This window comes from Stigmatopora nigra, chromosome 3 (genome assembly GCF_051989575.1).
Source record: "Stigmatopora nigra isolate UIUO_SnigA chromosome 3, RoL_Snig_1.1, whole genome shotgun sequence".
Classification (NCBI taxonomy): Eukaryota; Metazoa; Chordata; class Actinopteri; order Syngnathiformes; family Syngnathidae; genus Stigmatopora; species Stigmatopora nigra.
Genome location: NC_135510.1, coordinates 15,287,077 through 15,311,957, shown reverse-complemented (window position 1 = coordinate 15,311,957; position 24,881 = coordinate 15,287,077). Strand labels below are relative to the sequence as shown.

The 24,881-nt window shown below is 36.7% G+C and overlaps 1 protein-coding gene and 1 long non-coding RNA gene across 4 annotated transcripts in view; one reads left to right on the top strand and one right to left on the bottom strand.

Annotated features, from left to right (window-relative positions):
* Positions 1-24,610, top strand: part of syt7b (synaptotagmin VIIb) — a 62,099-nt gene extending 37,489 nt beyond the window's left edge. Inside the window, exons 5-13 of one of the 3 annotated variants that reach the window (XM_077713785.1) lie at positions 1,034-1,234; positions 3,052-3,399; positions 4,844-4,966; positions 16,393-16,522; positions 20,051-20,318; positions 20,764-20,933; positions 21,224-21,338; positions 21,468-21,667; positions 23,583-24,610. In XM_077713785.1, the coding sequence (XP_077569911.1) occupies positions 1,034-1,234; positions 3,052-3,399; positions 4,844-4,966; positions 16,393-16,522; positions 20,051-20,318; positions 20,764-20,933; positions 21,224-21,338; positions 21,468-21,667; positions 23,583-23,687 (1,660 nt within the window). In that variant the 3' untranslated portion in view covers positions 23,688-24,610. Of the gene's footprint in view, positions 1-1,033; positions 1,235-3,051; positions 3,400-4,843; positions 4,967-16,392; positions 16,523-20,050; positions 20,319-20,763; positions 20,934-21,223; positions 21,339-21,467; positions 21,668-23,582 lie in introns of those variants that run through there. The other 2 variants (XM_077713786.1, XM_077713787.1) reach the window with 2 other exon arrangements.
* LOC144194603 (uncharacterized) lies at positions 4,844-8,765 on the bottom strand. Its single transcript, XR_013325930.1, has 2 exons — positions 8,726-8,765; positions 4,844-4,929 (listed from the first exon to the last, which is right to left on the bottom strand). It is a non-coding gene; the product is annotated as an uncharacterized LOC144194603 (long non-coding RNA).
* Positions 24,611-24,881: the final 271 nt, after the last annotated feature.

Here is a 24,881-nt window from a genome sequence, read left to right as displayed (position 1 = left end):
CTCTCCCACATAATATTATGACAAAAATGTAATATTTATAATGCAGCCCTAAAGCCAGGAATTAAGCAATATTTTCTATATTTTATTGTAATCTTATCACACTAGTAAGTAGGTTCTTACATTCCTCAAAATTGAAAACACTTTTAGTGGGTAGATATTATGCTACATTAATATTGGAAGCCCTGTGATTTAAATATGCAATCTGAATATATAATCTGTTCAATATGGTAATAAGTTAATTTGTCTGAGCACTTGATTGTGCAGCAGTGATTTTTATTTGTTTAATCAATCGTGTAATAATATTTGCAAAGTCCTGTGGCAATATAATACACAAACATAGCAGACATAGTGTGGCTTCATGAAAATTATTTTCTAAACAGTGCACTGTTTAGAAAGGTTTATATTAGCATCTATTCTGTCGATTAAGGATGCAATTTGGCCTTAACTGTTTTTGTCTAATTGTTGCCATAAATGATGTTCTGGTTCAGTCTTGTGTAATGTCTATATGTGGAAAGTGTCTAGGCCGATGTCCTGTCACCTTCTATTTGTGTGTTACTTTTGGTGGAAGTGCACTTGTCTTTTCTGGAATTCGGATTGTTCAATTCGAGCATATTCGTTGTTATCGTGAGTTTCGTGTTGACTGCATCTGTTCTCTCAAAACTGGATTATTTATCCCCTTTGTGCATGATACATCAGAAATTCTAATGTTTTTACTTTCTCCGAACCACTACGAGTTGACTTCATTACTGTTCATGATCTAAAGACATGGCAAAAGTCAACCTTTTTTTTTTTTAGAATCTTTGTTTCTCCTCTTAACTGCCCATAAAAGAAAATATTTTGCTTTTCAAAGTGATTATAGTTAATCAGCAAAAAAAAAAAATTGTCTTTTGAGACTTTTGGCTATTGCATTTTGTCTTGATTAACTTCAGTCAGTGGCAATACTTAATTCTCCTCAACTTTCCCTTTATGCCGTACGTCCGTCTTTCGTCCTCCTGTCCTCTCTTGCTCCTTCCCTGGTGTTTGTCCGTCTCAGCGGGGCTGTGGATAAGAGTGGGCAGGGCGGAGCTGGACCCTCACCAGGGGCCAGCGACAGCGGGGTCGCTGGCTGCTCTGGAGCTGGGGCAGGGCCCAGTCGCAGTGACAGCATTCGAAGCATGCTGACTGGGGGAAGCAGGGCTGGGCGGTGGCAGACGGTCCAGAGCCACATGCACGCAGGAGGCCTGCGCTTTAGCAAGTAAGTCCTGCATGGTGACGCTGGCAGGGCATGCTCATTCAAGGTTAGAGAAAATATTGACAATAAAGAGAGAACTTTCCATTCTTATGAAACCTGTCCACATTGGAGAAGGCATTTGTTCAAATATACTTGTACGTTTGTTGGTTTGGGTCTTGAACTGTCTTTAGTGTTTTCACTGTGTTTTATAGCTCACTTCAGAGACTTAATATGAAATGTCCTTCACTAGAAATCAATTGGCCGATGTTGCTACTATTTTTATTACTTTTCTCTTTTAGATATAGTTGGGGCAACATGTGAAGTCTTAATTGGTATTTTAAACACATTTGTAGCCTACAGTGGTACCTCCACTTACAAATTTGACAGCCGACAAAAGTGACTTGTTGTTGTTTACACAGCCATTGCAGTAATTCAGCAGAGTGTAAGGAGGTTGGTTGTCAAGCAGAATTAATAGTAATAGAATAGAATTAAGAGTAATTTCATTAAAGTATTTTAAAGGAACACCCACATAGTGGTGTAGAGGTTCACCTGCCAGACTTCAGTGCAGGTAGGGCGGGAATCCAAAGTCTATATGTAAGCCTACGGCTGACTGCCGACCAGTCTAGGGTGTAGTCTGCCTTTCGCCCAAAGTTGGTTGGGATAGGCTCCAGCAACCCCCGCAATCCTTGCGAGGATGTGCAGCTTGGAAGATGAATGAATGAATGAATTAATATTTTAAGGGACAGGGAAGAATCAAGTTTCACGATGAAAATGTACTGCATTGGAAAAATGTCATCCTTTTCAGGCCTGAAGATCTTTTGCTATGTATTTTGTCATAATTCCAATGCTAATTAACGTGAATATTTTCTCATACAGTACAACTGTTCTCATTATTCTTATTTTTTATTTTATTTCAGTACTGTCATTTATGTAAAGAAAGCACTCGCCGTCAAACAAAACTGAATGTGTTTTGTATAGCTGAAATCTTTTTACCAACCATTTTCTGCTGAAGTTATTTCACTTTCCTAAGTATCATTCACATTGATGATTTGAAAATGGTGCAAGGCTTTCCCTTAGTCCAATCAGACATTAATTGAGCTTAATTGGAGTCCATCAAAATGCTGGCGTGTATCCCAGCAATGCAATAGTATAAAAGTATAATATGTGGAGCAGACATCTAAGCATGAATGCATAAAATATTTATTAAGATTTCTTTTTTTTTAATAAAACGCTTTTTCTTTTGGGATTTTTGTTTTCTAGTTTTCTTATATATAAAGTTCAATCTGAGTTAGTGAGTTATAAATATTTGAGCTGTGAATTCTACCTAGCATCAAGACACGGTTGTTTATGCCTCTTCACGAATACAAGCTTAAAAGCAGAAGATTATGATCGAGGGTGGATAAAAATGTAGGTATTATGACACAATTATAGTTGTAATCACATTCATATTGTCTGGACTTAAAGGTGGTGACTGAAAATGGAAAAGACGTGAAGAGCTTGAAGAAAAAAATGAATAAAAAAGGAAGAAAGGTAGGGAGGTCATCAGAAAAAAAAATGTAGAACAGAAGGAGTGAAAATATTACCAGAGCTGCAGGGCATAAAAATAGGTCAACTCTCATTAAACAAAGATTAAACACCTGAAAACTGTAGATGTAAATTAAACGGCATTTAAAAGACCATTTTCCCCCCCAGCTCTATTCTATGATTTCGCATAGTTGTGTGCATAATGCAGTATTTAAATAGTTACAATAGAACAATCGAATTTGATTTCAATAAGACCTCAATCAATATATATTGTTCTAACTTTCTTGGATAAACCTCATCTCTCTGTTTCTGTTTAGTTTTGGGGACGCTTCCCTCTCAACTACCTCCACACTGGAGCACATACCATCCTCAGCAGTAGCGCGTCCCCGACCCCTGGTCCGACAGCAAAGCCTCCAACAGCCCCTCACCCACCGGCCCCCTCCAGGTCCAAATGACCCCCCTGTCACCTCACAAAGCCTTGGTCAACTCCACACAGGCCCGGGTGCTGGAAGCCACCGTGGGGGACCTCGGGGGGTCCGAGGCAATACGGCCGGAGCCTCTCGATACAGAGGGGCGGGGACGGGCCGCTCCAGGTCAAATCCAGGCAGCTGGGACCACATGATGGAGCAGATCCGCAACAGAGGATTGGACGTCAAATCGTTTTTGTAAGTCCTGTTCAACTAGTGGTGGCTAAAATTAGGAAACATAATTGCACTGTGTGCGCACTGTAAAGGTTTTCAAGGATACTGAACACTGAATCCTTTGTTTTCCTTACACTGCTAGATTACAAGTGATATGCTTTACAAGACAGCATCACGTAAATGTGCCTTTCTCCATTAGCCACGAATAGAAACACACACAAACATGGCCATGGCGCTCTGTGCTCTTGTACATCCTGTGTGACTTCTATTACCCGTGTCTCTAGGCCACCTCTCTGTCTATATGAATCATTGTTCAAATATTACTGCCCACATATATATATATATATATATATATATATATATATATATATATATATATATATATATATATATATATATATATATATATATATATATATATATATATATATATATATATATATATATATATATATATATATATATATATATATATATATATATATATATATATATATATATATATATATATATATATATATATATATATATATATATATATATATATATATATATATATATATATATATATATATATATATATATATATATATATATATATATATATATATATATATATATATATATATATATATATATATATATATATATATATATATATATATATATATATATATATATATATATATATATATATATATATATATATATATATATATATATATATATATATATATATATATATATATATATATATATATATATATATATATATATATATATATATATATATATATATATATATATATATATATATATATATTTTTATATTTACAATTTCTCGCATATAAGCCGCCCCCGGATTGCCAATTTTCACTTCCATATTCATGGTTTTAAAAGCAGAGTACATACTTGATAATAATATTTCAAGTTAGAGATATTTTTTATAAATTTACGATACATACGAACATGGAAGTTTTATTTTTTCATCCTAATGACCCAGGATGTTCATGAGTGATGTGTATTTACTAACAGCATTCAAATAAATTCAGCCTATCCCAGCTAACCACGGGCACTAGGCAGGGGACACCCGGAATTAGCACAATGAAATGGAAAAATCCCTTATTCTCACAATAACTTCACCACCAAGTGGGAATCAAACCCAGACTGCCCACATCGAAGTTAAGCGAAAGAACCCAGACACAGATCGGGTCCCATGGTTTATGATAAATTTGCTTTTATTTATAAATTATACATTATATTATCATTCCCATAGCACACATGCCGCTTACATTCTGAGCAAACATTTTCATGCAGCTTTTTTCAATCCTTCTCACTCCAGAGCACAGAGAGCTAATGAACTTTAATGAACTAAATTGCCTCACATTATTCTGTTTCTGTCGCTATCTTTCTTTACCCTAAAATTCTGTATTATGTAAATGTTGTTTTTTGTGACGTCTGTGTCCAGTGAGGGGAAGATGGTTGTTTTGTCTCTTGCAATTGGACTGGCCGAACAAGATGACTTCGCTAATCTCCCCGACCTACAGGAAGCTCCTGCTAACATAGAGAATGAAACCACACCAGAGAAGAGGTAAATGGAACCTCATTAGAAAGCTATTCGCTGGGCCTAACGAGTTACTGAGGTGGTTGTGCGTCATAAAAGACGGAATGGGGTCGTGCCATAATTGATATTCATTCGGTTCAAAGAGCGACACTTGAGAGAAAACTACATAAGGTAACTTTTCATGTCGTCTTATGAAACCCAGAATGTATTTTTTACACTATTCCATTAAGTTATTTTTTGGCTCGGTCATTATTTGACTGGTGTCATTATTCCCACTTTTTATTTTCTATTTATTACGCATCTCAAATAACCTTTTGATAGAGTAACTACACGCACTTTCTTATGAGAGTACACAAACATACAAAACAAACAACTTTTTCCAACAGAAATTCACTTAGTGTTAAATCGAAGTGTTTCTTTGGCAACATCTTGAGACAGATTTATTGTACATTTGGCGAGCTAGTGGAAAGGCAGTTTAAAGTTTTTCTCACCACTATGTGTATTGAACTCTTTGGATTATTTTGATGGAATTTAGATGAGCAAAGACGCTAAAGGAGTCATTCATTTTCCGAACTACTTATCCTCACAAGGGTCACTGGGGATTCCGGATGCAGGGGGTCTACTGCCTGGTCCTGATAGTTGGCTGGGATAGCCTCCAGCACCCCTTACGACCCATGTGAGGCTAAACGGTACAGAAAATAAATTAAAGAGTTGTTTCTGATCGTTGACTCCATTATATAGCCAAGTTAGTGGTTTGATATAAAAAAAAAAGTGAGTGACAGCCTTTGGCTAAGTTACCAAATAACACACCAGGATCCACGTGACCCTTGTGAGGATAAGTGGTGTGCAAAATTAGAAGGATGTGTACCATCACGTGATTTTTTTCTGGTCTACCCCTCTTTCAAAACCAATCTACTTCATACTTCATAAAATTCCTGCTGCAACCAAATAGCTCAAAGCTGCTAAAATGTAATTACAGTGGTTTGAAAAAGTTTGGCCAACCCTGATATTTTTTTATTTGATAAATCATTGGTCCCCCAACCTTGACAAGAATGCGCAGTGTTGCAAATCAAGAACGATTGAATGAATAAACGATTGATTGTATGAATCAAGTAAATTTCAATGAAATAAATCACAGCTGACAAACAGTAATATTTGAAAAGTGGAAAAAAACATGTTTTAGACATTTTAAAGGTAATAAATATGCAAGAATTCTTTAAAGCAAAGAAACCACAGGCATAGATTTGGACACATTCAACACACAGTAACACGCAGTTATTGAAAAACACGCATTTTGATTTATAAGTTCATCTAGCCTTGACCTACATAACCAGCCAAAGCCTATCATAAAGGGTTTTTAGCTTCTGGCATCAGGGGAATCACCGTTAAGATTCTTTAACATTCTGGTTTAGATTTGGCTACAAAAAGTTGGCACAGAGATTGCAGTTGTCAGTTTTTACTATGAGGAACTAAGTGAGTACCACATGACAAGTTAAGACCAATGTTCCCTCTAAGCTGTGCGCGTGTGCAATTGCACTCTACTCTCGTCTTCTCAGCGCAGCAGCAATCATACGGCATGCAGTAAATAAAATCCAAACTTTTTATTTTTTATTTACCCCTTTTTTCACGATTGAGCAAAATTCCATTGCTTTTATTTGAATTCCCGACTAATGTCAAAAAATGTATTGATTAAAATAGCTCCCCTTAGAGTTGTTGACATTTTTCTATCATCAAACTATTGTTGATCTAATCAAAAATCCTTGTGGTCGCTATTTTTTATAGCGTTGATTAAGTAATCTACTTCAATTGGGTTCAATTAATCAATGACTTTTGACAACAACAAAAAAACCCTCGACATGAACAATTTTAGGTCTTCAATGAACATGCCCGTTTTTTTAGAACCGTGAAACGCTTGCGAGAACAAGAACGTGTTTACGCGGCAGCCAATGGCAGTAGCTCTGTCCACTTTTATGTTTTTCGTGTTTTACAGCATGTTTTACATGAAAAATTAGAGGGAACATTGACATATATATATTCCACATACCAGTACCAAAGACATAAAGTAAGACAAGTTGCAGCAGTTGGTGTCAGTCTGAATCTTATTGAAAAACTGTTCCGTAATTTAAAATGGGTCCTTGTTTGGAAACCATGAAACCTGAATACATTGGAGATAAATAATGATCTAAAATGGCCTTGAGGCAGAATCCAGACCAATCAGTGTACGCTATTGAAAGCGTTGAGAGGCTAGTATTTCTGCAAAGGGATGTTGTAATTAATTATTGATGTAATTTTCTTTTCCTTGGACATCTTGTAAATACCTAGGTCAATCTCCAAAGTTTAGACAGAAATACACTACATTTCCTAATTTAAAAAAAGAAGCAAACACAGTCACTATAACTTGTTGATGGGAAACATTTTGTTCTCACAACCAATATTATTATAGTGTGTATTACTGTGATTTTACCCGGTGATGGGTTTGACGAGTAGAGCCATCATTTAATCAGCAGCCAAATAAATATTTTTGAAGGTTCCTCCGAGGAAAACGGCTACAATTAGATCTTGTTTGCTTGCCAAATGTATGCACTTTGCTTCTTTTATTGAACTAATTATGGCATTCGTGCCATAACTCCAATAGACTTTACTTGACTTCTCAAATATTGCAGTTTGTCTGTTGCATGAGGTAATTAACTAAGAACGTTGGTCCATTCAATCAACGATTTGTAAAAGAAAACCTTAAAAAATATGTAGTTACTTTCAAGCTTGATATATACTATCCAGGTGTACTTTCTATTCTTATAGAAAAGGCTTTAGTGTGTGTCTTACTGTGTTTGACTGAACTTAAATAAACAAAAGACCTGTCCAGAATTGTGCACAATCAGACACATGCAGATAACTGTGATGGGAGCTCCGATGCAGTTTGACTTATTATCGGCACAGGAGGTCATTGCTGCATGGTGAATCTTAATGAGCTTAGAGCGTCATCACACAAAGAGCGTGATAGGAAATAAATATAAATATATTTAGAAGAGCGCTCTGGCTCTGGAAAACCTCCAAGCACTAGTTGGTATTTGTAAAAGCAGTCAAATGTGTCACTGAATTTGTTAAGAACATTTCAAACAAACTGTGTGACTTGATTTTGTGCATGAAATGACTATATTTATTGCTGGTCGAATTTTTTTCTATTGCTTTAATACCTTCCGGTCATTTTTTGTCAATAGTATGTGCTCAAATCATATCTCAAGATGCACTTCTATCCTCATCAGCACAATGTTTACATTCACATCGTTCCATAATGTTGTTATTGCAGCAGACATGAATGTGATGTGCTCACAATAACAAATATGGTCAATAACAAATTTTCTCGTCACTTTATGACGGTATTGGAAGTATACAGCGCATAGCAACACTCCAATAGGAAAAACAGAGTCAGGAAAACTGACAAAAAAGTCCTTGTGAAATTTCCTTGTCATATCATATGGTTAAGGCGACCAATCAGATGTGATTAGAGTGGAACAATAAAGTGGACAGCGCATTGTTGCAGCCTTTTAACGCTTGCCTACCCACAGATGTAACCCGCCTTATTTACGCACACATACACCGTAATTGCCCAAAATTAATAAGAAATGCAAGATAAATGAAAAAAAAAACTATCCCAGCTAATTGGGGGCACCAGGCAGGCGACACCCTGAACCGGTGGACAGCCAATTGCAGGGCACAGAGGAGACGGACAACCATACGTACTCACATTCATACCTGGGAGCAATTTAGAGTGTTCAACCAACCTACCAGGCATGTTTTGGTGATGTGGGGAGAAACTGGAGTACCTGGACAAAACCCATGCAAGCCCAGGTACGACATGAAACAGAGAGGACCAACCTGGAATCGAACGCTAAACCCCAGTCCTGTGAGTCCAACGCGCTAACCACTTGCCGCCTAGTACTTTTATTTTTGTCGCTTAAATAGTTTGGAATTTGTAACCACCATTTCAACACGAGTGCGGATAGATATAAAACCTGAACATATTGAGAAGGGCAGTTACTGATTTGTTCACTTGGTGGAGAGCGCTGAGTTGGCTGATATGAGAGCAAAGGGCCCATCCATCACGGGGAGTGGAAGAGTTATTGTTTTTTGTAGTCTCCATGGAGGAGAAGATGATTACCTTGAACTATGGTTTGTACATATGTTAAAGGCATGTCCAGGAATCCTCTTCCCTCTTGTCCATCATCTTTAACATCAGCTTCCCATTTTGTGCTTTGTATTTGCACTTCATGTTGAAACAAGGACGTATTCACAGACAATATTACACATTAAATAATGTTTCACAAATTTTAAAGGCAAGTAGATCAATTAGATTCTTTCAGTGATTACTTGGGATTTTTTATATAGGTTTAGTCTCACCTCTTTGATTACTGTGCCTCTTTTCTGTATCTGACTTGTGTGACTGTCCAAAATGCGTTTTTCTCACTAATCCTTCAACGAGATAAGGGATCAAGAAAATCATTGAATTCATTATTTAAGATTGCCAAACAGTAACCTCGATCTTAAATGAAGACTCATTAACTTTTCTTGGACATCTTTATTCAAAACGCTTTTAATCTTCGGTACCATTAGGACATCACAAACCTTGTATTAAAGTCTTACTATCTATCACCTTAGGGCACAAGTGTCAAAGTGGCGGGTCGGGGGCCAAATATGGCCCATCGCATCAATTTGTGTGGCCCGGGAAAGTAAATCATGAATGAATGGATGATAAAATGAAGATTATAGATCCATATTAAATTTCCTGATTTTCCCCCTTTTAAATCAATAATTGTAATTTTTAATCGATTTTTTCTGTGTTTTTCATTCAAAAATCATTTTGTAAAATCTAAAAAATATATTTAAAAAAAAGCTAAAATAAAAATTGTTTTAGATCTATAAAACAATAATATTCAGGGATTTTAATCTAGCTCTTTTAATGCATTTATTTGAAAAAATAATTCGTTAACAAATCCAGTGCTTTTTGAATACCTAAGTGCTAGAAGATAAATATATATAATTTGTGTTATATGTCCCATTTAGAGTATCTTGTCCACTTTTTTCTTTGTGTCCATTTTGTCAGCTATATGTCATTCAGTATAATTTCTTCAGTTTTATTTTACATGCCTTCCTTTAGGTGTTTGTGATGGGAGACACTCACAGGCCATCTCAACTGTCAACGAGAATGACTGTCACTTTTGTCAGAATAATGAATCTGCCCTATTGCTGCACATCTTCAAAAAAATATAATATTCCTCCGGAGACAGTTTCATCGAATAAATACATATAGTGTGTAGAAGCAAAAAGATGTTTGCCCGAGTATTTTTCAACATTGCACCCACTTTTAACACACAAACATTATATCACTCTTAGTTCGGCTACAGCTTTTTATTTAGTCATATCTTGAGATACGAGCTTAATGCGTTCCGGGACTGAGCTGGTCTGTCAATTTACTCATATCTCAAATCAACGTTTCCCATAGAAATGAACTAAATACAAATTAATTTGTTCCCACCCTCTGAAAAAAAAAAATAGATAAGATATTACAATGGAAAAAAACATTTTTATTGGTTGTAATTCACCATCTACTAACAGTAACAAATAATTAGTGGTTATAATGTTCATTCATTCAGTCAAATTCAATTCAAATTTAATTTTGTTTTATTCATGTATCGGTGTGAACAGTCAAAGGGAAGCTGCTTTTTTTTTAGACAGAACAGCATGAGATCAAATGTAAGCACAGCATAACACTTAGTGCAGACAGTTTTCGTGGGGCTTGGTTAGAGGCTTTTCTATGGGCTTTGTGTTATTTTGAATGCATTCCTCTCTGCAAACATCCTTGGCTTTGACTGACCTCCTTTATTTATATATATATATATATATATATATATATATATATATATATATATATATATATATATATATATATATATATATATATATATATATATATATATATATATATATATATATATATATATATATATATATATATTTACTTTTTTATTTATTGCAGCAACATGCTATTTAATTATGCCTAAAATGTCTTTTCCTAATACGGGTTGAATAATGTTATCTAATCTAAAGGGTCTGGTAGCCATAGTTACTCTACCCTATGTAAAAAAACACGATGTAGTAAGTACAACTTTGAGTTGATGCACACATTTCAGTAGTCATGGTTACAACAACCTCTAAGGATGAATTATGTAACTAGTTTTTTTTCTAAGATAGTAGCAAGCACTATGGGCCAACAAAAAGATGTGTGCTGTCCTATTTATAGAGCAAGAGAAAACGTCATTCTTTTTTATTAATTATTTAGAAAAGATGAAGGCGTGTATCTATGGGATGGAAATACATTTCACATATTAACGCACAGTTTTGAAATATTCACTTTTATATATATATATATATATATATATATATATATATATATATATATATATATATATATATATATATATATATATATATATATATATATATATATATATATATATATATATATATATATATATATATATATATATATATATATATATATATATATATATATATATATATATATATATATATATATATATATATATATATATATATATATATATATATATATATATATATATATATATATATATATATATATATATATATATATATATATATATATATATATATATATATATATATATATATATATATATATATATATATATATATGCCATATATATATATATATATATATATATATATATATATATATATATATATATATATATATATATATATATATGCCATATATACATATATATATATATATATATATATATATGCCATATATATATATATATATATATATATATATATATATATATATATATATATATATATATATATATACTCAAATTTTCAGAGTGAACATTTAGAAAAAAAATATTTATTTTTTTCATCTTTGTCAGTGAATGTCAAAATAGTATTATAACAAGTACCTTCAATACACCCACAGAAGTAAATTATCACTTGAATTTTCTACACCATCAAACCCTTTCTTCTTTCACATACTTACAGAATGATAATGTATGCCAAAACATGTTTGACTATTATCCGTGCCAGTGTTGAGGCCATTGTATTCACTACTGAGATTAGTTTTGAAGGTTCTGTTTTGTCTCCAAACTCCCCAGCCAGTTTGAGATTCCATTGTTAATTTGAATATGATTATACTTTTTTTCAACATTATAATGAGGCCTCATTACCTGGCAATGCATATGCTTTGTATTGTTCGATCCCTGGATAGCTATAATAAAATGTTTCCGGCAATATTGGTAACGGACCAAGAAAAACCCTTCAAACATCTACTCCCCAATTTTGCATGATACGTACATAAATACATACCCGTCGTTATAACGTTTGTCACTTTTGTACAGTATAATTACTAGCACAGAGTGGTTAACCTGTCTGCTGTACAAATATGAGAATAAGGGTTCAATCCCGGGTTCCGGCCTTCCATTGAGGAGTTTTGCATGGGCACGTGCCTGCATGAATTTTCTCCAGGTACTCTGGTTTCCTCCAACATGCAAAAAACATAAGTTGGTAGAACACTCTAAATTCTCTGTAGGTAGTATGTGCATGTGCATACGGATTTGTGTGTGTGTGTGTGTGCTGGTTGCTGATTTAATAGGGTTTGGTGACTTCTCATTGATTTTAGCACTCCTACAAGTAAGGAATTATTGACTCTTCGGCTTGAGATCTAGTTGACAGACATATATTATGTCATTCAAGAATTTACGGTTCTTCCATCCCTTAGGCTAAAACAAAACCCTCTTGGCAGGAAACGGCTGTTTCGAAATCAGTCAAGGTTGTGTGAACCAAGATGCTTTAAAATATTTTAGTTGATGAAATTAAAATCTACAGAATTATATTCTTTTTATTATTATAAAACAATCTATTGCACTCACGACTACAGTACCCTATGCTTGAGTTTAAGGCAGAGGTGCCAGCCATGTATAAGCCATCTTTCCTTCATTCCACCAATCAGTCGGGCACCCACGAACTGCAATATTCCAATATATATTCCTATTGTACATATGACTTCTGAATGTTCAATTTGCAGAACTGGTGGTTTTATGGTCATGCGCCACCTGATGACAACAAGAGTATTGAAAATTCAGCACACATCAAACATGGCTGCCCTTAGTTTAACATCTCTATAGCTAACTTTTCTATTTTGCAGTAGATATTAAGAAACCAAAAATTTGCAATACATGTATAACTCATGAAGCATATGGTGACGGGTAGCTGCTAATGGCTGTTACTATCATATAAAGGAAGACATTTTGTTAGAGTCGAATAGAAAAGATCATATAAATTAAAACATGAAGCAATGACAAATTATTAAAGTATTAATAATTCATTATTTAGAATTAATTCATCTCTGACGCTGTCATTTAATTTTTTATTGTCATATATTGGTTGCAGAGTATCACTTTTAACTTTGTGAAATCTGACGTAATTACCAATATCACAATTTTAAAGGAAATTTTTACAATATATTCAATCATTAATTTTCATTCAGACCCTCAATTGGTGGCCAGAAAAAAACGCAGAGCACCAGGAGATGGACAACCATTCATGCTCACTGTCAATTTAGAGTGATCCATCAGCCTACAATGCATGTTTTGGAATGTGTGAGGAAACCAAAGTACCTGGACAAAACCCACACACACCCGGGCAGAACACCTACACTCCCCACAGTGAAGGCGCACCTGGGATCGAACACTCAACCCCAGAATTGTGACGCCGACATGCAAACCACTCCCCTTCCGGGCCGGTGTAAAAGATATATGATAAAATAGATAAATAAATTAAAGTATTCCATATTGAATACCAAGAATTTTCCTCTGAGTTTGAATCTGTCAGTAGTAAACTATACTGCTCAAAATATTGCTTAATTATCTCACTCGTATAGATATATATATATATATACAGCTGGACATTGAGGGATCTAAAGACACACCAAAGTTCTGTAGGCAGTCTTTGGACCAGTGGTTAGCCGATGGGTACATTTATGTATTTGTCATGTGTGTCAAACAAACAGCATTGCGTTTTAAATTCACCCAGTGCTGCAATAGAGCCGCTCCGATTTGAAGATCACAGTAAGGAAACACAGCATGACAAATCAATTGTTTCTACTCCACACCGGGTCAGCATTGTCTGTTCTTTCTTTCTCTTATGGGCTTACACTTTCTTTAACTCCTTGTGGTACAATTGCCAGTAAAATTCTCTCACCACTTCTCCTGTTTTTTTTTGCCTCATAGGGAAGCATATTGCCATCCTATATTGATATTTTGGAATACAACTTTTATGTTGATGAGTCATTTCATCCCTTAACATTATTAGGTGGGAAAAAAACCTATCAAATATTTTAAGAGCAAGACAGTTGAAAATTCGCGCCCACAATCATACTACCACCAGTGGGAATCGAGCCCGTGCCTGCCCACACCAAAGACAGGCGAATAAATAAATCCTTACACCATCAGGCGGCCACGCGAGACAGACATCAATGTGCTTTTTGAAGCACCAATAAATTAGAAATGGAATTTAGTATGGCAGACTGGCGGATGAGTGGTTGGCGCGTCGGCCTCACAGTGGGGGACCTGAGTTCAAATCCAGGTCAGTCCACCTGTTTGGAGTTTGCATGTTCTCCCCGGGCCTGCGTTGCTTTTCTCAGTGTTCTCAGGTTTCCTCCCATATTCCAAAGACATGCATGGTTGGCTGATTGGACGCTCTAAATTGCACCTCTGTATGAGTGTGAGCGTGAATGATTGTTTATCTCCTTGTACGCTGCGATTGGCTGGCAACCAATTCAGGGTGTCCCCCGCCTTTGGCCCCAAGTCAGCAGGGATGGGCTCCAGCACCCTCTGCTTTAACCCTAATGAGGATACAGCAGTTCAGAAAATGAGATGAGAGGAAAATTTAGTACTTCGATTAACAAATGATGTAGGCATTTACATTGATCGTATCCATTTTTTAATACGTAATTTAGATAAATGTAACTTATGGAAAATCCAAAAGCAATCTGTAAAAGTTCAAATTATACATAAATAAACAAATTTTTAAGACATATAATTGGCCTTCAAATAACTATTTGAGTTTTCCTGTGTGTAAACAGAACTTCACAAGTAAACCTTTTTTCTAATCAATTTGGTTGAGGTGCACCGGCATTTGTCATATATTTTTCCCCATCAAACTATAATAAAGTCCAATAATCAAGTGTCATTGATCACTTCCTTGGGTTGAGTGGTAGAAGAGCGGTACCCGGACCTTTCGTCGAATGGACATTTGGTCGAAGGACAGTTCTCGCTCTCTCTCATGATTATAATTTTTAGAGCGAGAGATTACCTGGTTGATCGCTTTTAACAGTAAACTCTCTCTCATGATAATAATTTTGAGAGCGAGTGAATCCGGCGACCAAACGTCCGTTCGATGAAACGTCTGGGGACCAAGTGTCTGTCGACCAAACGTCCGTCGACAAAACGTCCGGTCACGTAGAAGAGCTTACCAGTACACTCACTCTTATACCCAGGTGACCGCAAATCGTTACAAAGTATGCAGTCCACAAATTTGTGATTTGACCTGAGTGAGCTTCACAAAGATGTGCCTTGGGTTCCTTTGACATAACCCTTGCAAGTTGACTCGACGTGCCCACAATAGGAAAGACTTGGGAATTGCTTTCGCTTCTAAGCAAATGACTTGCATCCTACTTGTGATTCAGATTAGACGGCCTTGTGCAAATGTCTGCATTATCTGTTCTCATGCTTATAATTAAACTGTCTTGGTCACTCTTCTACACTTCATAAACATTTTGGCCTTAATGCCATCAGGCTTTTTTTTTATTCTGCAGTTGTCCTATACTGGTTATAAATGAAGCTTGTTGAAAAGCAGGACACTAGTTTGTTTGTTTATTTGTTTTTTTTCCAAAACAACGTGTTGTTGAGTTATCCCAAGAGATTTTTTTAGGCCAGTATTATTTTGTGCAGGTTGAATTCTTTGCAGTACATTTTCTATCACCTCGTGGTCTATGTCACTTTGTCCCTCTCACTCTGTCTCACGGGCAAGGCCATCCACATCTTGAAATGGTGCAACTGTGTTACAGTATATGTCTGGACAAATAAATCAGTCAGCTTGGCACCCTCAGTGTCTGCCACCTCAGGAGTTAAGAGCTGTTAAGTATATGTGAATGTTTATGCGCAAACTAAAACTCAAGGAAAGTTTAGGTCATTTGGATAGACATTTTGGTCGGAGAAAATAAAGAATAGCATAGGTAAACTGCTAGTTAAAATAATTGGAGTTCAATTATCAAACATTCCTGGGTTAGCCCTCATTAATTTTGCATATAAAGTGCATGTAACAATACGTGTTTGTTTATTCTTTGCATCCAGGACTCCGGGTAACAAGCCAGGCAGCAGCCCTAGAAGTCACACCCCAGATGAGAGTGGACGCCGTCAGGGGCACGATGCCAATTCATCTGTCTCTGATTTAGCCAACTCAGTCACCAGTGAAATGCTCATGGTAACTAACACACTATGAAGAATCATTGATACACTGCTCTCTTATTTCTTTGTATCTGAAGTCATACATGATGGCCCCTGTCAGCACAGCACTCTTAAATTGAAGTGAACGAGATGGCTACGGTAAAAGTATTAGAGGGCACTTCCAGATCATCTCTCTTAATTCAATCTGAAAGTGACGTGCAAGCCTTGCGACAAAAAGTGGGCCGAGGAGTTGATGTGAATATAAAAATATCAGAGACATTCATAATATTGCTTTATGCCACAATAAGCAACATTTAAATGAATGTAAGATAACTTAAAATTCAAGTGAATTTAAATAAACACATTGTGCTCATTCTTCAAAATTTAAAATGGCGTCAATGTAAACAACATGACAATGAGGAATTAAAATGGAGTGGTCATTCAGCTTCCATTAGGAAGATTCTCCTGTCTCTTCAGATCTTGTTTTCGATTTTAATGAACATTTCTATGCATTGCCCGTAAATTGATTAATATTGCAAAAAAATCCATTAAACAGATAAATAAAATGTATGCCGACTTGCTACTGCAACCAAAGAAATTTTCCGAATACGGGATGAAACAATGTTGTAATCTAATCTAATCTAATCTAAAATGGCTCCTCAAAATCAAGTGATTACTCCAAACTAATCAAATCCTAGTTGCCTTATTCTTGCCAATTTTGGAGGACGCAACGCATGTACGCTCCGCCAACTCCTTTATCCCAGAATTCTTTTTGTGTTGTTGCCACAGCTGCAAGAAACAATCTTAGCTGGTGGCATCAACTGGTGCTATGACTTATAAATGAGAGTATTCAAATTTCACATAAGGTTTTAGCAGCCTCACATTTCTGAGGTTGAAGGTTCGGTCCCAGGTGTGTCCTCCCTGTGTGGAATTTGCATGTTCTCTCTGGGCTTGCGTGGATTTTCTCCTGGTTAACCATGCTTGCTAGGCTGAATAAACACACTAAATTGCCACTAGAGATGAGTGTGAGGGTGAATGGTTGTCCGTCCTATTGGGCCCTGCAATTGGCTGGGCACCAATTCAGGGTGTAGACCACCACTGTAGGGTGTCCCCCACCTAGTGCTCATAGTTGGCTGGGATATGCTCCAGCACCCCCACGACCAAAGTGAGGATAATTGTTTGTGAAAATGAATGCATGAACGCAAGGTTTTACATAAAGTTTTTTTTTCAATGCCCAATGCAATATACTACACCAAATCCTAAAATTTGATCGAACGTGATTGTTGCCATTAAAAATGTTTGTGGTTCAGCTGTTGCTTTATACGTTTAGATTCATTCATTCATTTATTCATTCAGTTTCCATACCGCTTATTCTCACAAGGGTCGCAAGGTTGCTGGAGCTTATCCCAGCCAACTATGAGCACCAGGCGGGGGACACATTGATTTGGTGCTAAGCCAATCGCAGAGCACAAGGAGGCGGACCGGGCCGCCAGGTTCAGATTATTTTATTCTAGTATAGTTAATATAAAGGTTGGTTTCTTCTATTGTTACATGATGTAAACAGGAAATACCTCAAAGCTTGACAGTTCCATTTGGTTACCAGGGAGTAGGATCTTCTAGAAAACAGTATCAGGTCTAGAATGGGGCTTTGGGTTACATCCTTGTACTTGCAATTTCAGTGTATATTATTTTCTTAATCAAATCACTCATGAGCTATACTATAGTACAACCCTTGGTCAATATTTTGGGATCACTAGTCTCAGAGGATGTTCGGTGACGTGTTTTATGTAGGAAAAAGGTAATATCATCAAAATGAAAGTGAACTTTGATCTCTTAAAAGTGACTCTTTCTGGCTTTGAGAAACACAAAGGAACTGAGGGATAAAATTGCCAAAAATCAATAAAGGTTATATTTTTCAAATGGTGCATAATGGAAAAGTCAATTCTGAGGAAAGAAATGTGCAATTCTGAGGGGGATAAAGTTGAATATTTTAAAGTAAATACACAACCAATATTTTTCTGTCCTCTATGTTTTTTTGCTGTTAATAGCTTGCACTCTAGAAGTGACAAGCAATGCTATTCATCAATCTAACTTCAATATTTTCTGATTGCAGTCACAAGATAAGCTTTGCATTTTGGAGTCTTGTCATGTTTCATTTTCTTCCAATGTCACCACATACTTCGAATTGGATTCAGACCCAGTCCATTTGCAAGTCAAAGAATTGACCTTAGCAAAACTGTTATTTGTTGTGTGTGAATGCACTGTTTTGACCAGTATTGATAAAGATAAATCAGCTATAAAACTATTTTTTTTAACATTCCATAGCTGCAAAATCTTGTATTTAGTTTATATATTTTTGAAAACTTCATTCTGTAAAATGGAAATGCGCTGAGCAGCATATCTTCTGTTAAAACATTAGTTGCAGCATAGTTTCATCCATTTCAAGCGAAAATGTTTAAAGCAGCTTCATTTTAATTATACCTACTTACTCATTTAGAAAGCTGTTGAAAGCTATGATTGTGTACTTTGAACTATTTCTGAAAAGGATGTTGCTCAACTGCGCTGCATAAAAGCAACATAGCTTGCAGTACCAATAAGTCTTTAATGAAAAAAAATCTCTTTTTTAATTACTTTTTGTTATTTTGCTTTTGTAGTAGGTTGTTTTGCATTGGGTTTTTTATTTACCTTATTGGTTCTTACAAAAGAAAAATCTCTTTGGCCATATATGCAGTCTATAAGGTTCAATAACCCTTTTCTGTGTAGACTTTCACATGCTGGAAAAAAAGAAGAAAGAATGCTAAAAGATATCTACAAGTTTACATGTCTGGGTAATTTTAGAGTGTCAGACTGAATAATGAAAAGTGATGGCATTCAGAAAAGGGGAATAAGGTCGAGCGGCACTGGCTGAAATGGTTGTGGACAGTATGAAATTGGATATTAAACAAGTGGGATTCTACCCAGAGCGATGCTCCTGGCTCTTTTCCCAACAGATTGTATATTTTATTTAACTGGATTCCCTCTAGGGTACACCTCTGTCACTCAGAGGGTCAGTCTACCAACAGATAATCGGCCTGTCATACCACAGTAGTCATGCACACTAACCCTGCGGCTCAGTAGATACTGGTCATGTGACAACACACCAAGTAAAGCTAGTTTGTATTTTGGATCAATATAGACATGTTAACGAGCTAAGCCCGTATGCTATGGTGATTGGACACGTGGTTACCATGTAACCTCTGTCATCTTATACCTGAGCCACATTTTCATGCTTTTTTTCTAATTAAGTAACAGAAACTATAGTAGGTGGCCCATTAACTGAGTGGTTAGCATTTCAGTCTCACAGTTTTTGGGATTGAGGGTTTGATCAACAAATCATTAGATGGTTCCCCTTGAGGGTTTAATGTTGTTCAACGTTTAAAGTGGATCACTAACTCAACCTGTTTCAAGTATTGCATATTTTCTCCTAATGAGATTTCTTTAAATGTATTTTTTTTATTTGAAGAAATCATGCAGAGAAGTGCTGCTTTTGAGATTATATTACCAAATTCACGTTTGTCTTTTCCAGCTGTCTCCAGGCTCAGAAGAAGATGACCACGAGGGGCCTGTATGTGAAAAGTTGGGTCGCATTCAGTTCAGCGTAGGCTACAGCTTCCAGGATTCTACCCTCACCGTGAAAATCCTCAAAGGCCAGGAATTGCCAGCTAAGGACTTTTCTGGCACTTCTGACCCTTTTGTCAAACTCTACCTGCTGCCTGACAAAAAGCACAAACTGGAGACCAAAGTCAAGAGGAAGAATCTGAACCCGCATTGGAATGAGACCTTTCTGTTTGAAGGTTTGTTATTGAGCTTTTGGGGCCATTCATGATAGATTGATCATTATTTTTGCATGTGTCAAACCCCTATTGCAAAGAATGCAGGAAAGTGGTACCGCCATCTGCCTTAAAGTTGTAAGGTTCCAGTTTTCATAAGTTTGCCTGTTCACTTTGTGAAAAGTTTCAACATTCATGTACTAGGTCAACGAAAATGTCCATAGTTGTGAATCTGAGTATGGCTGGTTCTTTGTTTACCATGTGGATCATGGTACTTACTGGCAAAGTTAGATGGGAAAGGCTTGAACTCACCTACAACCACAGTAAGAGCCAATGAGATCAAAAATTAATGACTAATTTCTCCCCCATATGAGGAATTTGGACTAAAATTAAGATATGTTCCTTTTTTTTTCGCCTATCATTTGGACTTTGAGTGTATGGATTCTACTTGTGTGAATGTCTTTTTCAGGGTTCCCCTTCGACAAAGTGGTCCAAAGGACTTTATACCTTCAGGTTCTGGATTACGATCGCTTCAGCAGGAATGACCCCATCGGAGAGGTGTCCATCCCCCTCAACAAATTGGATCTGGCGAACATGCAGACTTTCTGGAAGGAGTTGAAACCTTGTAGCGACGGCAGCGTGAGTAAAAGGGAAAAGAGAGGTGGCAGAAACGATAGAGTGGGAGGAGGGGAGATGGGCCAGAATGTAATGTGTGATGTCATTGCTGGCTGCTATGACAGTCCCTTGGGACATGTGTTAGTGTGCCAGTGGGAAAGGGTAGAAGTGAACCCTGACCAGTTGAGAAGATGGTGGATTGAAGACTGACTACTGGAGCAAAACATTGTTAAAAAAAATAAGCTAAAAAGAGAGAGAACAATTGGAAAAGGCTTTAAAAATAAACAGGTCACTGTTGTTTATAATTTCTCCAGGGAAGCAGAGGGGATCTGTTGGTGTCTCTGTGCTACAACCCTACTGCCAACATTATCACGGTGAGCATTGTCAAAGCCCGCAACCTCAAAGCCATGGACATTGGAGGCACTTCTGGTACAGACGCTTCTTTAATTGGCTCCCTAATGCATCAGTGTTGTGTGTACTTCAAAAATATTGCAATTTCAGGACCACGGAGAGCGCATCCATGTGAATACTGCTTTTTCTTCTTCTTCTTCTTCTAAGACCCCTATGTTAAGGTGTGGTTGATGAACAAGGATAAGCGTGTGGAAAAGAAGAAGACAGTGGTAATGAAGCGTTGTCTCAACCCTGTTTTCAATGAGTCCTTTCCCTTCGACGTGCCTGCCCACGTGCTGAGGGAGACCACCATAATTATCACTGTCATGGACAAGGACAAGCTAAGTCGCAATGATGTCATTGGAAAGGTATCTCCTTCCCTCCTCTTTGCCCTTTCCTGTTTCTTCCTCTTCCTGTGTATATACGTATTTTTGACTCCATGACAGGCCAGGCACACTTAATTACCCAGCTAGTCTCTACTGACCCCTGCTGGTCTGTATCGTGCAGCCTTTTAGTTGCTATAACAACAAACATGTTTCTTTACAACAATTGATATTTTGTGTCGACAGTGCTTCTTTTATTCTCATGTTTATTGCCTAACACATTGTGAAAGCTTTCTTTTAGCAACTTATTTTGCATATAAAGTGCCTGGCGAAAGTGTTCACTCCTCGTTGAACTGTTCAACCTTTCGTCACATTTCAGGCTTCAAACATACATAAAGATATAAAATGAAATATTTGTGTCAAGACTGATTAAGTGGGACACAATTGTTAAGCGGAACAAAATCTATTGGATATTTGATACTTTTTTTAAACAAATAAACAACTGAAAAGTGGGATCCATATTATTTGGCCCCTTTGTTTTCAGTGTAGAAAACTCACTCCAGGATTGCAGTGAGGATCTCTGAAAGATCCAATGTTGACTGATGATGATAAGTAGAACCCACTCATGTGTATTCATGTATCTGTATAAATGCACCTGCTCAGTGATGGTCTTCGGGTTCTGTTTATAGTGCAGAGAGCATCATGAAGACCAAGGAACACAGGGAGAGGGCCAGGGTGGTCCGAGATACTATTGTGGAGAAGTAAAAAGCCTGATTTCCCAAGCATTTAACACCCAAGCAACACTGTGCAAACAATCATTTTGAAATGAAAGGAGTGCACGGGATGAAGTTTAATCAAATCTTATCAGACCACTGTGAATCTACCATGACTCTAATCGTCAATCTAAACTTTCACCTTGAACAAGGAGAAGACTGATCAGCGATGCAGCAAAGAGGCCCATGATCACTTTGGATTAACTGCCAAGATATACATCTAAGGTGGGAGAGTCTGTCCATAGGACACAAATCAGTTGCACACTGCACAAATCTGGCCTTTATGGAAGAATGGCAAGAAGAAAGACATATTTTAAAGATTACTTTATCTTCTGAAGTTTGCCAGAAGACATCTGGAAAAACACACCAAACAAAGGCAAGGTTCTGTGGTAAGATAAAAAGAAAAGTGAACTTTTTGGCTATAGTACAAAATGATATGTTTGGTATAAAAGCAACAGAGGTCAGTCATCATCCTGAACAGACCCTCCCCCGCCTTATGGTTTGGGTCCTTTCTACAGCAGGGACAAGGTAGATGGTTAAATTGAATGGGAAAATGAATGGAGCCAAATACAGGATCACTCTGGTAGAAACCTTGCAAAAGACCTGAGGCTAGGACAGAGATTTACCTTTCAACAGGACAATGATCCAAAACATAAAGCCAAATCTACAATGAAATGGCTCACAAATAAACGTAATCCAAGACCTGAATCCAATCGAGAATTTTGGGTCAGAACTGAAAACTGTTGTTCACAAATGCTCTCCATCCAACCTCACTGAGCTCGAGCTGTTTTACAATTTTTAATAATTTCAGTCTCTCGATGTTCAAAACTGATAGAGAAATACCCCAAGTGACTTGCAGCTGTAATTGCAGCAAAAGGTGGCGCTACAAAATATCAATGCAATATTGCATGCCCCAGTTTTCCCGGTTAGAATTAGTTTTAAAAAGTTTAAAAGTTGTCCCACTTATTGATTCTTGACCAAAAAAAAAATATTTTTTAAATATTTTTATGTTTGAAGGCTGAAATGTAACAAAAGGTTGAAAAGTTCAAGGGGGCGTATACTTTCCCAGGGCACTGTACGTTGAAAAGAGCCTTTAGCTTTGTTGGTATTGAATGCACTACTTTGACAGGCTCTTCTCATTCGTGCCGAGTCTTATCATGACCTAACATTGTCTCCTCTCCTGGCAGATTTATCTTTCATGGAAGAGTGGCCCTGCGGAGGTAAAACATTGGAAAGACATGATGGGTCACCCTCGCACTGCCGTGGCCCAGTGGCACGCACTCAAGGCCTAAGGGAGCGAGCAGGCTCTGTTCCCTCTGCCGTCAACACACATCTTCTGCTCGAGCTGCAGTCACGGGCTGAAGACTATGGGTCACCTCTTTGTTCTCAGGCCTCTTTGAAATCATGTACTCCTAAATTTCACCCCTTGTCAAGCAGTAATACCCACTTGACCCCTTCTCATTCCTATGACCTTTAAACGTATTTGATGTCCAACCCCTTCCTTCTTGTCCTTTCTTTTTGATTCACATTACCACAGTGTCCTTCTTGTCAACCACTCCCAGTGTTAAACACCTGAGCAGTACTTCTTGCCAGGCAAGAATACAAACTCGTAACCAAAAAAAAATGGATGAAAATCGGAATCTATAGTGGTAACCTTACAAGTCTGAGATGTCCATACATGCCAATGGCACTGCCCTATCTGATGTTGGAGTAGGCAGGCCAGCATCCCTCTTACCTGCTCAACTCTGCTGTTGCTGTCACTGCCAGTCTATATCCTGATAATGCCCCCAAGCATCAGGAAGTCGATAAATGGAATGGGCTCCATTTAAAACAGAAATGGATGTAAGCAGGACTTTTTGTTGTTGTTGTGGCAGCTGTGTAATCATTTACCTTTGCTGGAGCCCCTCGTTGTCTGTGCGTGCTGTGTGTGGGTGATGTCGCGTGATCCCAAGGTTAGGTTTTTCAACAAACAAGCTAATGTTTAAAAAGGCTGTCATGGTTCCATAGACAGAAAAAAAAGAATAAAAGTTAGTCATGTGTTTTTATTTACTTAAAAAACACAACTATAAGTACTAGAGTAAATTATTCAAAGCCAGCTTCACAATGTGGATGTTTGTTGGGATCATTGCATAAATGAGGAAGCATTCTGGGTTTAAATGTGGAAGTTTTATTGATAATAAAAGACAGTGTTCTAAAAAAAAATAACTAAAAAAAAGAAGTATTTGCCCCGTCACTAATTCTTTAAAAAAAAATTCCCACTGTAATGTTTAAAATCATCAAACATATGTAAATACCGGACATACAAAGATGACACTACAAGATAACTAAAAAAAATAAACCGTTTTTGAATGGTGATATAAAACTAACTTGCCATCTGTGACAAATTAATTACCCTTTTTTTAAATCATGACCTAAGTGTGACTAGTCAAATTTGTGGAAAAGGTCATTTCTGTGCATCCCTTTTTAATTAAAACAAAAAATTCAAG